The sequence below is a fragment of the Podarcis pityusensis genome (assembly GCF_964106645.2).
Source record: "Podarcis pityusensis genome assembly, chromosome: 3".
In the NCBI taxonomy this organism is placed as follows: domain Eukaryota; kingdom Metazoa; phylum Chordata; class Lepidosauria; order Squamata; family Lacertidae; genus Podarcis; species Podarcis pityusensis.
Window position 1 is genome coordinate 49512157 of NC_138026.1, and position 16552 is coordinate 49528708.

Below are 16552 nucleotides of genomic sequence, written 5' to 3' on the forward strand. Positions count from 1 at the left end.
GGAAACAAACTCGCAAGAACTCGCAAGACGTTTTGTCTTGCGAAGCAAGCCCATAGGGAAATTCGTCTTGCGGAACGACTAAAAAAACGGAAAACTCTTTCGTCTAGCGAGTTTTTCGTCTTGCGAGGCATTCGTCTTGTGGGGCACCACTGTATATACAACCTGAGCTTACAATGGAGGGGCTTCCAGCATTACACTTCAAGAGGATCCTTCTTCTACCATGGCCACAGTCCTGGATTCAAACTGTCAGCCCACATGGTGCTCTGACATCCCACCCCACCCCATTTGAACAGTAGCATTTGGCAGTGTATTGAATGATACTTGCAGAAGCTTTATTGAATCAAACTATTAAATCAACTATAAGTTAAACCCAAAGTTGTTATGGGCAGGACGACAAATGCATGTTTCATAGAAAAAGCAACTTGCAGATGTATCATTAACTATGAGGCAGTTATCACAACTGCTACTCTCTTTTCTTTTTGTGGTCATGAATTTTGTTTCAGAAAGAGGTTTAAAATCATCCCATCAATAATGAAAGCCATAATGAAAGCAATACTGAAAGATACAGCATGTATTTTAAAAAGTTCTCTTGGTTTCATAAGTTTTTCTTATTTCTCTTTTACTAAGGCCTGAAATATAAAATTAGGATTTGAAAGCTTTCAAAACATTATCTGTTGGGTTCCACAGGTGCAGTTTCCAATGACACACAGTGAAACCTGTACAACCAACATTTCTAAGCAACCTCTTATATTGGAATAACCACAGTGTTGTCCCAAACAAGCCAAAATAATCTTAAGATTTGAAGTAGAAGTGTAAGTGAAGAGAATCTTTGATAAACTGATTAAAGAACACAAACAAAACTTTACAAGTTCCCATTTCTATTTTTCTGCCGTTAAATGCTTTGAATACTTTCCATGATAAAGCACAATCCTATGTGATTTTTTTAGTCTTCTGCAAAGCTATTATTATGCACTCCAAAAACCCTTCCTCAAGACAAAAGGGCTAGAAAATATCATTTAGTCATACAACCATCAACTAAACTCTAAGCAGATCCAAAAGGTAAAGCTTCTCAGTTGTATAACACTAGCTATATCCACACCTCATTTTTTAAACACTTGACATTTTAAGTATCAGTTATGATTCACAATCAGCTAAAATTATCTTAAGATAAGCATTTATCATTACCCACTCAAAAAAGAAAAATGACAAGCTATCATTTAAAAAATCATTGAACTCAGTGTGCTAAAATAAATACTGCACTTGCACACAGTGACAAAGCATGGTTTACTGCTACATGCATGAGCTGGAATGAGTTTCATAAAACCTTTGGGCTCTCATGCTACATCCTCCTCTCCTCTTTTCCCATGCAATTGGGAAAAGGACCTTTCCTCTTTAGTTTCACTTTTACAGACTCAGACTTGGCATACAACTCTGTCTGCTTTAGAACAAGCCAAATTCAAACCATGACTTATTCAAGTGGCCTGTTTTAACTAATCAGTTTGTGATAAAACAATGATCCCTGGTTTCTAACAAATCAAGATTCTGTGAAAATGAAACTAAATGTTAAGAAAAATATTTCTCCATACCACATTATTTCAGCTCAAGCATACAACAACAAATCATAGTGACTTGTATGCAAGCTGAGCCAAAGACTTAATTGCTTCACTTCAAAATTGTTTCTTACCATTCTGTAATCCCATCCAAAGTTGCTTATGATCCTTTTTTTGCATCTCATTGATAACTTGACTCTTGTGTTTCAAGGCATCTGCTTCTTTTATACAAGCCATGAAGTGGGCTTCAATTGCATCCTTTGAGGGACAGTGTAAAAGATCTTTTTCTGGAAAGTTCTAAAAGAAGTACAAAATTATGATCATCCAAAGGCGAGCAGTTTATCAATTCAACTTTTATTTTAGAGCAACAACCAAGACAAACCATGGTGAATAATTCCCAAGGGTTTAAGAGAACTTTAACTGTGCAACTAAAGCTGCTTTGCACTAGGAAATGTACGATGCTCCAACTCCTAATACAGTGGTAACTCAGGTTAAGTACTTACTTTGTTCCGAAGGTCCGTTCTTAACCTGAAGTTGTTCTTAACCTGAAGCACCACTTTAGCTAATGGGGCCTCCCGGTGCCGCCACACCGCTGGAGCACCATTTCTCTTCTCATCCTGAAGCAAAGTTCTTAACCTGAAGCTCTATTTCTGGGTTAGCGGAGTCTGTAACCTGAAGTGTATGTAACCTGAAGCGTATGTAACCCGAGGTACCACTGTATAGTTAAAGGAAAGCAATAGCTTTACTAGATTTCTCTTCTCCATTCTGCACCCTGTGTAATAACATCAAGCAGATGTCAATATAGTTCTCCTTTCCCCTTCCTCAGACAAGGCAGGCAGACATAGACTAGCTTTTGAATCAGTAGAATTAGAATTATTTTGGTTTTAGCCTTTAGTAGAAATTCTCCACATAGCTCAGAAACTGTACTCAGAGACCTACCTGGTATCTTATACGGAAGGCATTTATAAAGAAATAAAAGTCAAGTGTTCTAATACGTATAGGTTTCCCCGCCGCCGCCCCACGCCAGAAAGCCAAATTGAGCTACTGTGGATCATGGCTCTGGCTTGCTTGCTCTATGCAGACACAATGGTCAGCATGTGAGAGGCTGCTTGAAAGGCTTCCAGATTAGAACCCATTCTGCATTCCAGTGAAGCTAAACTAAATTCATGGGGTTGGATCCAGAATTCCTGTAAGCAGCAGCTGGGCCATTCCAGAATGCTGTTGGAGGTAATGCAGGGTGTGGGGTGAGATGTAGGGGGAAGTGGCAAAAGCCTTCCTGTAGTGGGGGCCTCTACTGGATTGCAGTCCCTAACCACAAATGGAAAGAGGCCTTTTGTATATGGAAGAGCAGGTATGGATACAAGCCAAAATGGGAAAGAAAATAGGGACAAAGTGGTAGGCAATTCTTGACAGGCAAACTTGTATACATTTATATACCACCTTTTTGCCATAAAAACGGTCCTCAAGGTGGTTTACAACAATTTGATCTTTACATTTAGAACTGTATAGCTGTGGCTCCCAATTGGTGGTCCATGGACGCCAGGGGGACCAGATAACCCGCCTAGGGAGTCTGTGGCACCATTCACATAACAAAAATGACCAGAGAGATATCAAAATTTTCAAAAGTAGGGGGTCCATGGCTTGGCTTTTGAAAAACAGGGCCCCCACAGTACTTAGCTAATGGGGAACCACTGCTGTAGAGCATTAAACCAAGTCAACATAAAACAAACCCTCAAACAGGCAGGATTAAAATACAGTAAAAATTGGCAGAGTAAGAATGCAATCACCTAAAAGACAAATGTAAGTGACAGAAAGCAGGTGCAAAACCAGCAATCCTCACTTGCTGTCTGCTAGTGCTTTCCCTTTCCCCTTCACGCAAGCATATAAGAAATTGTGATTACATGAGCTGCCTCTGCTTTTGAAGTGTTGAACAACTCAAAAGATGCACCATAAACATACCTTAAAATGTACTGTTATGTTCCATGGAAGGGCTGTATTTGAAGCATGAAGGTCAAAAAGCAAACCAATAGGATAATGCCTAGTAACAAAAGAAAACATTAAAACCAAATAAATGACCATTTCATACTTGAAAATTTGCATTAAAAAAGATTGTTTCTATAAAAAATTAAAAAGCAAGCACTTTCCCCAAACCTTCAAAAGAAGCCTGTTAAATGCAAACCTCTTTACATTCATCACAGAACTTTGTTGAAGCCATTGTGCATGACAATAGCAATAGTACTATAGCAAAGTTTAAGAAAAAATACATGTTGGTTACATGTTATATAATTTTATAGTCTGTCTATCTGACAAAAAGCACTCTGAGTAGAATAGAGAATTATAATGAATAGAGCATTACCTGAGAATTTGATGCAGAATAAAAAATATGCTGTGAATCAGTCCTACATACAATCGTGATGCAAAAGATAGAGTGGCATAACTTTCTTTGGAGCGGGTGTTTGCTAACCCAACACACATGAAGGCCTTCACTGGATAGCTCAGCAGTTCAAGACTCTGAGATGGCATTTTATTTTTTTTAAGGTAAGTCTTTAAGCCCTTCTAGGAATAACACCTTGGCAAAATGTACATGCACCCTTCTAAACAATTTCTGTGAAATGAGCCAGCCTGGCTGCTCCCACCTGTAAAGTGTTTTCAGCAAACTAGTGAAGTTAAGAGCTGTGACTGACAAGTGAGTTTTTTTGGTCACTAGGTAGTAGGAATCCCTGCAGTCCTAAAGAGCTGCTGTTTTCCCTCTCCTTTTAGTGCAGTTTACCTGTTTCTGTCTTAATCTCTGTAGCTTGCCCTTCCTATCCCTCTAACAACCTAGATGCATTTTTTCCTATGGTGGGGTCTTCTGAAATCAGGTAGCTATTTTCTGCAAATACTATGACACAACAAGTGTGGGTGGGTGTTAAAGACTCCCCTCCCCCCTCCAAAAAAAAAGCAAATGTGAAGGCTTTGCAAAGAGGCTTAGCCATATCTCCTGCTGAGCAGGTGCTAAAGACCAGACACTCATACAAGTCTACTTAGAAGTCTGTATGTATTTAACAGGGTTACTCCTACAGCTGGGTACAGGATGGCAACCTAGGCTTTGGGTTAGGGGTAGCATTGAAGGCTCTTGTGCCTTTAACAGCTGTATGACAGGCAGAAATTCAACAGGTTCAGTCTTTTCTAGTATGGAAATGCAATTAGGGGAAGATGCGAAGGATCCACCCGTTTCCTGCTCTGCTTGTTTCTTTTGCTGACTGAGCAATTTGGAATAGGCAAATACTTGAGTGACTTTTAAAAAAAATGTTGGCTGGGGAATAATAGCAAGAATTGCCTGTTACTTGTTTTGCTGCCTACCAGTCGTGGAATAGGCAACTGCTGGAAGAACTTTTCGAAAATGGGACAATGGGAGGAGAAACATAGTAATCCTCCTGTTGCTGCTATGCTTCCTGCAGGCATGTGGAGCAGGCAGCTGCTTAAAAGAGGCTTCAGCTGAATATAGGTAGAGGGGTAGCATCTAGCAACTGTTCAGACCTTTAGAAAAACAACACTTGGAGGCTACCCCCACCATACACCATCATTAAATAGGTCGCAGAAAAACTTTAAAGATTTTTTCTTACGGAGTCAAGAACTCCTTGTTATACTATGTGAAAAATGAACCTTCATCTTTAGGAATGATTCTAACCTTTATGGTCAAAGCAGTGGCATATGTAGGGTGAGTGGAAATTAATCCCCAGGCACAAACTTATAAGAAGTCTACCTGGTACAAAACTCAGAAACCAGGAAGGAAAAATGTTCATAACTAAGACAATAAACATGAAACTTCATACACATCTGGTTTTAGCCAGGTGAGCACTAAGATCCTTGTCCTAAATTCATTCCATCTTTCATAATAATAAAAAAGTCATCAGGCATATCTTGCCTCACCAAGAACAAAGAAGGGAAACATCAGCCTATAACTTCTTAAGTATTCTAGCACTGCAAAAGAAGTTGTGCTTGTATCTCTGGCATGCAAAGAACTCTACATCATCTAAATACCATTTCAGATCCTCTTAATAGACAAATACCTGTTTTAACTGGAATGAAAGACCAACCAGCCTTGAGCATGAACCACTCCCTATTGGCTAGCTGACGTGGGAATGACACAGGAACAAAGCAATCAGAGTTAATTATGACATCATGCTTACAGGAAACATAAATTAAATACTTTGGAATCACTGAATGATCACCCCTGCTTTCCTAATGCAATCTGTTAGAATAACAGACATTTAAACTTACTAACAGCATCTATTCAGCAAGATAAAAGGGGGATGTGAGATAAGAGAGGATTTGAAGGTGTCCACATGACTCCATTTCACAAAGGGAATTATATATGCAAGTGTGTCACATGGATGCTCCTCCACCTCAGAAATAACCAGCTCTCCATTGAGGTTTTAGACAAATGCAGCTAGTTTCCATCACAATAAGGATCACACCCTTTGCCAGTGAAAAGAAATCTCGTTGGACAAGGGTGCAAGAAAAATCAGTGGAAGCAACAGCCCATGGCAGCCTCTAATGTAGTTCCATCTAGCCTATGTCATAACAACTCCCCCGTAGCAGAGAACTGTCTATATACCACAGTGGGGCCTGTGTCTAAGTAGCAGTTATGGCTGCACCACTGGCTGAGCCATCTTGCAAGTCCCCTTATGCTACTTGGGTTGTGTGAGCATTTTTTCCCATTTCTGTAGCAATGCCAATGTATGTATTTTATAGAAATGGTTTCCACTGTAGTGAGCAGCTAGATTAACATATTTTACTACTCAATAAAACTTCAGGACTTTTGAAGCAGGAGCATCAAGCTCTCTCAGCTATTATAATCAGGTAAGTGGAATATATTTATATTTCACTATTAAATTGCCACCAGATACAGATGAGTGCTGTAATGCCGAATCAGCTATGAATAGATAGGAAAACAGAGTATTACTACTCCAGCCATGGTGGAAACAGACCCACCATTAGCTTTTCAGCATCATTTAATCAGAAATCACTCCACAAATTTGCTCTGCTGATTTTTGGTAAAACACAACCAGTACTGATTTGGTTGTTTCTGTCTTATTGGACTCAGTCTTCCATGAGCTAATGTAAGAGAAATATAGATAAGCAATAGGCTGATCAAAGCCACTACCTAGAGTTCTTCTCATTTGTACTCTTTATTTCCTTACTCCTAATCTTCTGAAAATATTGCTACCACTCAAATCCCAGCAAGTCCCCTTACAAGTTTTCAGTTATGCAGGTGGTAATGCTGGATTTATAAATACAGATTTATAGAAGACAAACACACATACATTTTTAGCGAAAGCTAGTATCCTCTACATACACGAATTAATAATCCCTCTAATTTTAAGGCCTTGTTGAAACAGGGTTCTTTCTAAATTAGTCAGTCTTCAGATCAACAACTTTCACCACACCTTCACCTGAGCCTAGAACAATCCATACAGTACATTCACTTTCTGGACACTACTGTGCACTACATGGTGAAATGTAAGCACCACCATATCAACACATATCTACATGCATCTTGCTTTCAGATAGAACACATTACAAAATCCACTATTTATAGCCAGGTCCCTGGGATTCAGCTGTTTCTATACTGACCTGCTTAAGGATTTTTAGGCTACAGTATCGACACTCAAAGAACTGAACACCCAAAGAAATGAATACACAGATCAGGACTAGACCAGCATCCAGGAATCTTCTACTATAGGGCAGATGTAGAAGAGAAACTGACAAACCACTTGTCACCACTTCCAGCTCCTAGTTGAAATCACTCCAATGTATCAAAGAACTATAGCTCATGCTGGGCAATAATGCTTTCTTCTCAAAGCCTTGAATGATAGGCCAGTACTTTCTTACAGACAGCCCCTAACCTAAACAGCTCTTCACAAGGAACTCCAGGAAACCCTAACAGACCATACTCTGCAACAAACCCAGATGCTGAATCTCTTCCCATATCCACTCAAACAACAGCATTTCAGGACCTAATAATATCAGCCACAACACCAAGGTGTCATTCACCCATTCATCTTCCAATATATGTGCTATCTTCCAGCATCCTGACATCAGCAAAGAGATTAACCAGAAACCAGAAGAACATTTCAGTTTAGCAGAATGCCGTTATTAACCTTAAGGTGCCAACCTTTAACAAAGGAACTTTAAAGAAAACTCAAGTGTGAAACTGCTGAATTACAACTTATCAAGAAATTTAATTCTTAACAGAGACAATGGCTTTCTCCTACTACAGTGGTACCTTGGTTTACGAACTTAATCCGTTCCAGAAGTCCATTCTTAAACCAAAGCATTCTTAAACCAAGGCGTGCTTTCCCATAGCAGCGGGGGACTCAATTTACAAATGGAACACACTCAACAGGAAGCGAAACATGTTCTGCTTCCAAGACAAAGTTCACAAACCAAAACACCTACTTCTGGGTTTGCAGCGTTCTTAATCCAAGTTAATAGCAAGGTGATGTGCTATCACTGATTATTGTTGTGGAAGTTTTACCATTCTCATTCTGCATACATTTATGCAGTAAGACTGTACTGTCTGAACCTGACCTATTTCTCAGGTTACTTCTGCTGCATCACATTAACATGGCCACTCTTCTGAAAAGGCCCACTTTACAGATGATTTATTTTTCCTTAATATATTCAGAAACTGGTCAAATAAAAATCCCAACACATGTCTAAACTCATGTTCTGACAGTTTGGTAGCTCGTGTCAAATTTCAAGGCTGTTGCTGACAGAAACTGAAAGTAGTAAGTAGTTTCAAAGTGGGGACAGGGGCTCTCTGAAAGTATGAACCACATACTATTTGAAATGCTTTCTATAGTAACAGTCTTTTTTCACCTCTTCAATCATCTAACTTTTATTCTGCTTACAAGTATCTCAGCAAATGTTACAACATTAAGTCTGAGCAGCCCATGATGAGTAAATGCCCCCTGCAAAGAAAGGGTAAATAGTTGTACAAAATTATAAGACAATATAATACTTATATGATAGTGGTGAGAAAATTTCACACTCACTTGCAACTTTGCAATAATATAACTCTGTCAGTAAGCATGTGTTTTGTCAGATGTTTCATAGAGATTGTAGAGAATTTTGAGACTATTACAAGAGTACGAACTTCATATAATCTTTCTAAACACTGTCAGACTCCACACATAGGCCATAAATAGAACCATGATTCTCTCACACAAGCCAGTTACAAGGGGTTAAAGTAAATGTCTAAAGTGGTGGCTGACAGTTAACTGCAACAAAATGCAGGTTAGAATTCAATTCCAAAGCTGGGTGTAAATATTAATTTTACTGCGTAAGTTCCCTTTAATGACTGCAGGCTAGCAAAACAGTTCATAGTTTTTACTTGTTTTATTATCTATGAATGGAAGGACAGGACAAGCCAAGATATGTGCGAAGCTGCAATATGTAGTTACTTAGCACCATCTGCTGGTTAGGTAAGCATTATGCAGTAACTTTTAAGTAAACTGCTGAGGCCACTAGATACAGAAAATTGTAATACCCATGATTACTACTAGTTGCTCTTTCATCACAGTGTTAAAAAAAAAAATCTATTAGAGCCCTCTTTTCAGAGCCTGAGAAGTAGCATGTCACTTTGGTTGAAATCCTATATCTAATTATCTATAAGCCACACTGAATTCAATAGGAATTACCTTGAGTGGGCATGCATACATTAGAGAATCTCGCTGTACATATTTTCAAATTCCAGAAAAGTAGCAGCATTAATTGAAGTTAGCAAAACAACCTCCAAGCAAACCCTCTTTCGGCTTCTCAAAGAATAACTGATTTTGTACAGCTTAAAGTAAAAATGCCACAATATATGTTAGTCTTTCAAAACATGTTACAAGACCTTTGTGGTTTTTAAACACTGGGATTTTAATTCCCATGTCTTCGGGATACTGAAATTAACACAATTAACAACATTCCTGGCTTTAAATATTGCAGATAAGCCCTTAAGACCTATAACCACACCATTAATTTTAGAGCTAATGAGAAAGGATATCACTCTCCATTTCATATGTTTTATCTAGGGACTCAGCTAGACTGGTAAAGAAAAAGTGATTTATATGCGTTGTATGTGTGATATAACATTGTGCCACCAGATGGCGACATGGAGTCCCATTTTTCTCTACCTGTTTTCCCTGTTTAAATCTACAATGCTTTAAACTGAAACACTTATTTGATGTGGGTGGTTCATTACCCATAGGAATAAATGGCACAGCCTAGGAACACTGTTGCAAACAAAGCCAAACCTGCTCCTCCTTTCCGCACCCTCTCAGATACTAAATGGCCCTCACAGACCATGTGTTTTATTTTGAAAACTGGGCTTTCGGGAAAATGGTTAAATGGTTTTTATTTTGTACAAGACATATAAAAAAACTATTACAGGATCATTGAGCCATCAGTTTTTAATTTTAGCCTTCAAGCCATATGTAGGTGGCTGAGACATGGGGAAGGAAGGATAAAGATAAATAAGCCATATCATTGTTATAAGTTTGCAGGCACTTCATGATATTAAATGTAAAATGGAACACTGAAGAGTGTCTTTTAGCTTTTAAAGAATGTGCTTTATGAGCCAGATATGCTAAACTAGAATTTGAGCCAAGAGGAAGAAAAATGTAATAAACTTTCTCCCAGAGGCAAAAGGAAGAGAGGGTGTCAAGCAACCACAAACTCTTCATGAGTTGCTGAGAATAACAGTTTGTTATGGAAGATGTTTAATCTTGATTTCCTCAACCACGGAAGTTCCTAATGCAAAAATAAAAATAGGCATCTCTACTATGCATGTGGTGTGCAGTTGCAGAACATCTGCTTGAGGATTCAAAAACTCGAAAAGTGATACAACTAAATACACTATCATAATTAATTTTAAAATTTTCCAACTTTTTTATACAAAAACCAATTTGTGGACAAATATTAATTTAAGAACATCAGCTTGAATGCTATGTCATTGCTTTGTAAATACCATGTATGATCAAACTTAAAAGAATTCAAATATCACAGAACTATTGGGGGAAGTTTTGAATTCTAATTATCAAGAGCTATTAACACGCTTGTAGGTTAAGACTATGTCCATTTTAAAGAGAAACCAATCAATGATTATTTTCAAGTACTGTATTTTAGTTAGCAGAATTCTGATGTTTAAACTTATGGTCATGATTTTAGAAGACATCACTAACTAACAATCACATATTCATGAAAGTAACACAATGAACCTCACTCAAAAGCCCGGGCACATTGGACCCCATTATGTGCACCATCTATTATCAGTATCTTCTAGTTTAAAAATCCTAATTAGGGCCAACAAATTGTATTGCTTATTTATAATTGATGTCACTGTATGAAGGCCTCAAATGTAATTAAGGTGGGTAACAGATCTCTACTTCAGAAGAATGTAAATTGGGGTGGGATGTACCAAGCTGCTTGTGACTATGCAAGCATTTGTGTAACTAAGACAGTTTCGAATCTTAGTATGCAGGAACCCTTGACTTTGCAGTTAACATCTCCACCAACACTTAACTTAACCCTAATTATTGTATTGTATTATTGAAACCTAATAAGGGCCTGTTGAAGATGGACTTGTCTAGATCTAACTTTCTGTTAATAGTGACTATACAGTCGTACCTTGGATCCCGAACGCCTTGCGAGTCTAACGTTTTGGCTCCCGAATGCCGCAAACCCAGAAGTGAGTGTTCCAGTTTCCAAATGTTCTTTGGAAACCGAATGTCCAACACAGCTTACACAACTTCCGATTGACTGCAGGAGCTTCCTGCAGTCAATCGGAAGCCGAGCCTAGGTTTCCGAACATTTTGGAAGTCGAACGAACTTCCGGAACAGATTCTATTCGACTTCTGAGGTACCACTGAACATTACTTGCAACTATACGTTGTTTGCAACAGTTCTAACAAACAGACTTAAATACATTATCAGTCCTTTCCAGGCTGTGCAGACATATAGTGGACAGAAGCTGTTGCCTCTTTAGTATTGTAAACTGCTGTGTATTCTTATGCTGTATGTTCACTGTATACCCTGGGATTTCTGTAAAGTGGAGTGCCATTAGAAAAACCAATAAAGCTTTTTTAAAAAAATTATATAAAATAAAATTGGGGTGAGGATGGAACACAGCATGCAATTCAACTGTTAATACCAACACTTATGCCCAATTAAGACAGGTCCATGAAATGTGAGCTCCAAAGGTGGCATGGAGCTTTTAATCCTCATAGTTCACTCCTGATTTCAGCAGTGAGCGAATTATGTCTGCACAAGGCCATAGCAGCTCTACACCTGTAAACTGCAAGTTGATTTAATGGAAAGGAGAACCCTAGTTCTCAAGCTTATGCAATTCTCCGAGACCATGTTTCATGTTGGACACATCTGAAACTAAGAGATCACCATCATTTTTGTACTCGCAGAGACAGAATGGCTCACAATTGGAACTCTGTGCATGCACTGAGAAAGCAAGAGGGAAAGCACTTTAATCCTAATTGTGCAAAATAGAATGTTATTTGGTATATTGACGTCACTGAGGAATTAATATCTTTTTTAAAAAGGTTGCCCACAATCTTAGATTTTGATAGGGCAACTTCAGTTTGATTAGGCTTCCCAAGAACAATATGCAGTCAGGAAATATAGATGCTAACACTCTAAAATACTCAAAAAGTTAAATAACTTACCATTTTAGTGGTGTGCCTTCATATTCAAACCATATTTCTACAATATCCTCTTGTCTCATAACCTTCTGAAAATGTTTTTTCACTTTGTCCGTTACCAGTGTCAAGTAACTTATTCTGGGTAAAAGCAGCTGAAAGGAAAGGTAAACAGCACATCTTTATGAAAAGAATCACATGTAAAAGTTACATTAAAAATATTACTTGCTTTTCAGTCACATGAGCAGTACTTATAACATAAATAGTACTGGGCTGTTGATATGCAAGTTATGTTCTACCAAGTTCAAAGGGACTTTTATTCAAGTAAGTGTGCTAAGGACTGCAGTTTGAAAAGTGGTCAAGGTATATTCTGCAAAACACAGCTTCTTCACAAGTTCCATTTAAATAAGGCTTCAGAGAGAATCTTGGGTCTCATAGAGAAATGATATTTTAGCATAATAAACATATTCCTCATATGGACAAATGGGACTGTGCCCAAACAGGAGAAAACTACTTGCAATGACAATTAACCCTCAAGAAAATTAAAGCACACTGTGCTTAAAGAGTGAAGTTTCTTCTAAACAGGATGCTTAGGACTTTGTTTTCCTACTGAGTATTTGGAAGTCTTAGGGGAAATATTTCACCCTTGTTTTTTCAGGCTGCTGCTATTTCTTGGGAACAGAAGTTGAATCAATCTAATGTAGCAGCAGCAGATTATGGCATAGCAGCATCTAGGCTAGAATTCCTCAAACACATGGAAAAGCAATGTTTTTTAATAGGCACTAAGGCTGTAAATTTCAAATGTTAAGATTTCCAAAACATCCAAATAATTTTACAAAGTTAATAACAGCATGGAAATTCATCCAGTCACAAAGGATTTTCTGTAATGGAAAAGCTGGAAGAAGCTCCCTTAACAGTTCTTTGTTTAACAAGCATTATCTCCTCTTTCTTTCTATCATTTTTTCCAGCATCAAGAAGATGACGAAACACAGTATGTTCCTCAAGTATAGTCGAATACTAAACATCAAAATGATGGTTCTACATGTGTTTATAATACTTACATAGTAAGGTTCAGCTTCCCTTTCGGTAATCTCGTCCTGATATAGGGTAAAACAAGTTGGTATTCGCCCAAACCAAACATCTCTAAGTACATCTTTGTCATCTGTCATTCTTCCAAGAAGTACAGAAGCACATGTAGGCTAAATTATTCCCCCAGAAAAACCACTACAAAATATAAAAATAGTCAGCTTTTAGATGCACATGAATCATATTATCCCTTTAGTGTACTTCCACAACACATGATAACAAAGGCATTTTTTCTTTTAATCTACAGAGAAATGGTTGGCTGAAGAAAGCTAGACAAAAATTTGTACCCCAGTACATTAAACACCTGTCCCCAAATACAAAAATGCTTAATAAATGTGAGAATTTTTTTCTCCTAGGTTCTTTTGCTGTTGTTCAGAAGTAGGAGCTGTGAAGGACTTGATCCAGATTAGGATCATAGTGCACAGGCAGGGATGGGTTTTGACCCTCTACATCACTTTGCTGCTGAAAATTCTGCCCTTCAATGCTGATATTTGTCCTCAAAGGTGGTACTACAGCAAATGGCACCTTTGGGGAGAAACAGCAGTTTCAGAAGGGCAATTAAGGTGGGAGAGCCAATTGGTGGACAGAAACAATTTGCCTCCCTACAAATTCTATTTCTAAACAACAAACAATATAACAAGAGTAGGAGAAACAATCACACAGCAAAGATACTATTTATTTAGGGACTGCCTACTTGTAGTATTTTTTTAAATCTATGTCCATTTTGATAAATTACATCCTCCTTAGGCTGCAAATCTATACTCACTTACTTGGGAATAAGCTCCACTGAACTCTGTGGGACTCCTTTCTGAAGATGATTCTTATGAACTATTAGTTTTGCTTTTAAAATCATGATAGGTGTTTTTTTTCTTGAATCACTGGCACAGGCCCTAGTGAATATGTATTAACAATGAGAGGTGTTTTGAAAGTTATTCCTATAGGTGTAATACAATCAAGTCGGTTTTCAACGGAGAGTGGCTTGCAAGTTACATCAATAAACTTTCAGTTACTGATAGTGAAGCGTACTCATGAGCCTTTGGTAACAGACTTTGTCAAAAGCTTTTTGGAAGTTCAAGTATATGGAATTTACTATATAACCCTTATCTATATGGTTACTATGGTTCTTGATATCAAAGTTTGCAAAGAACTTCCCTTTGAAGAAGCCATGTTTCAAACTTGCTCTTGCACATTAGTTTTAATATCTCTACCAATTTACCTAAGACATATCTCTAATGCCATAATTCAATTCCTAGAAATTGGTGAGACATGTCTATTCTCCAAAACTCTGGCAAATAGGTCGATTTTAATGAAACATATATTCACTGCAATTTCACATCTTACATGAATGCCGTATCTCAGTGACTTGCTAACTTAATTACAGTTTAGCTCTAAAACAGGCTTCCTCAACCTCAGCCCTCCAGATATTTTGAGACTACAATTCCCAGCATCCTTGACCACTGGTTCTGCTAGCTAGGGATCATGGGAGTTGTAGGCCAAAAACATCTGGAGGGCCGAGGTTGAGGAAGCCTGCTCTAAAACATTATCGTTTGTGACATCTGTTTGATTGCTGTAATGTACTGTATGTGGGACTGTCTTTAACTACTCACAAAACAGTTAGCAGCCTAGCAGCTGTATTTTGAATTAACTAGGGCCAGTTACTGAGAAGAAACCTCTCTGATAGTGAGTAGCAAACAGGGAGAGTGTCTTCTTAGTGGTGACATCCGGTTCACATAATTACTTTCCAAGGCTCACCTGACAAATACACTGCTGTCCTTTTGGCACCAGGCAGAAACTTTTTTTTAATCCTGCTAAGTTTTTAGATTTACAGTATTTTAACAGTTGCTTTTATCACCATTTGATTATTTTCTATTTTAGTATTATGCATGGGAAACACAGAAGAGCAGAATACAAATTCTTTAATAAACAAAGCTGACGGCTTCTTACAGATATCCTTCCCCAAAACAATGCCTCAGATACTGCCAATTCAACATCCTCTGCAGTGGGGACAGATAAAATAGTGGCTTGTGCTTCTTCTGTACACCTTGGTATGCCTAAAGGTTTTATTGCCTCGCTGATTTCATGTTCCTGATGTATTTACAGAACAAAGAGACAAGAGTCTGAACATTGGTCCTCCTAGTTCAGTACTGTACATGCTGATTGTACAGACTTCTCTGGGGGTTCCAGACAGAGGAGTCCTACCTGGGGACTCGACCTGCAACCTTCCGCATACAAACCTTGTGGCACAACGAAGAACTATGCCCCTTGCCCTGCTGGATCAGTCTAGCGGCCCACCTCGCCCAGCAGCCCTTTCTCACAGAGGGATCAAGGAAATGCCTATCGGAAACTCGTAAGTAGGACCTGAGGGGGGAGACAGCCCTTTCCCGCGCTGTAACGAATATATATGGTTTCTGGTGGTGGAATGAATCCTCCCAAGCCTACCCTCAGCGCTATCGGGTGCCCTGAGAACACTCTACATACACCCAGGCTCACGTGTGTACGTGTGAAGAGGTTTACGAGGCGTGTGGAGGAATAAATCTGTGCCCCAGATGATGTCCCCTCGCCTCCACCCCCCTCAGGCAGAGGAAGGGGTCACAAGGGCGGGGCGGCAGCCTCTCCTGCCCCGTCCAGTCTCCGCTCCCGCGTCGTATCACCCAACAAACAAGCTTCCCCACCAGCCAACTCCTTTCTGCGTCGCCGCCGCCCCCTCCTCCCTCCTCCCTGATGGGGGAGGGGACAACGGAAGATGCCGTTACCTGGCAGTTTGTTTCTTTCCTTGGCCGGGCCACCCCCTGAGTGCGAAGCTCGCTCGAGCACAAGTCAACACTGCGCAGGCTCGGCTCCGCCCACTGAGCCGGCCTCCTCCTCCTCCTCCTCCTCCTCCTCCTCCTCCTCCTCCTCCTCCTGCCCCCCCTCCAAAGTGCTCCGCTCGCGCTAAAGCCGGGGCTCACGAGGCTCAGGCACCGCCCACTCCGTCTTCTCTCCTCTACTCCCTCCGCCTTTCTCTCTTGGTCTTTCTGCGACGAGAGGAAGGGAGGGCGGAAGAACGCAAAGTTTCAGGGCAGCCCGACGCTCTCGCCTATTTCAGCTGCTTGGCGAACCGGAAGTGACGACGAGCCAACGGCTCCTCTCTTGAGGCTTCGGCAAATGGCGTCACGCAAAGGCGCGCGTCGGATGGGCCGCTTGCTTTTGCCGAGTTCTCCCTGCAGGGGACGGTAGATTCCAAGAGAGTGAAGG

At 39.5% G+C, this 16552-nt stretch overlaps 1 protein-coding gene across 4 annotated transcripts in view; it reads right to left on the reverse strand.

The window, feature by feature from the left end:
• The window catches only part of ATG5 (autophagy related 5), a 25371-nt gene extending 9160 nt beyond the window's left edge, over positions 1-16211 (reverse strand). The window contains exons 1-5 of one of the 4 annotated variants that reach the window (XM_080999986.1): positions 16072-16211; positions 13294-13456; positions 12260-12387; positions 3510-3588; positions 1685-1847 (exon numbers count right to left, since the gene is read on the reverse strand). In XM_080999986.1, coding sequence (XP_080856112.1) covers positions 1685-1847; positions 3510-3588; positions 12260-12387; positions 13294-13401 — 478 coding nt within the window. In that variant the 5' untranslated portion in view covers positions 13402-13456; positions 16072-16211. Of the gene's footprint in view, positions 1-1684; positions 1848-3509; positions 3589-12259; positions 12388-13293; positions 13457-15262; positions 15688-15757; positions 15779-15808; positions 16016-16071 lie in introns of those variants that run through there. The other 3 variants (XM_080999988.1, XM_080999989.1, XM_080999987.1) reach the window with 3 other exon arrangements.
• Between the last annotated feature and the right edge of the window lie 341 nt (positions 16212-16552).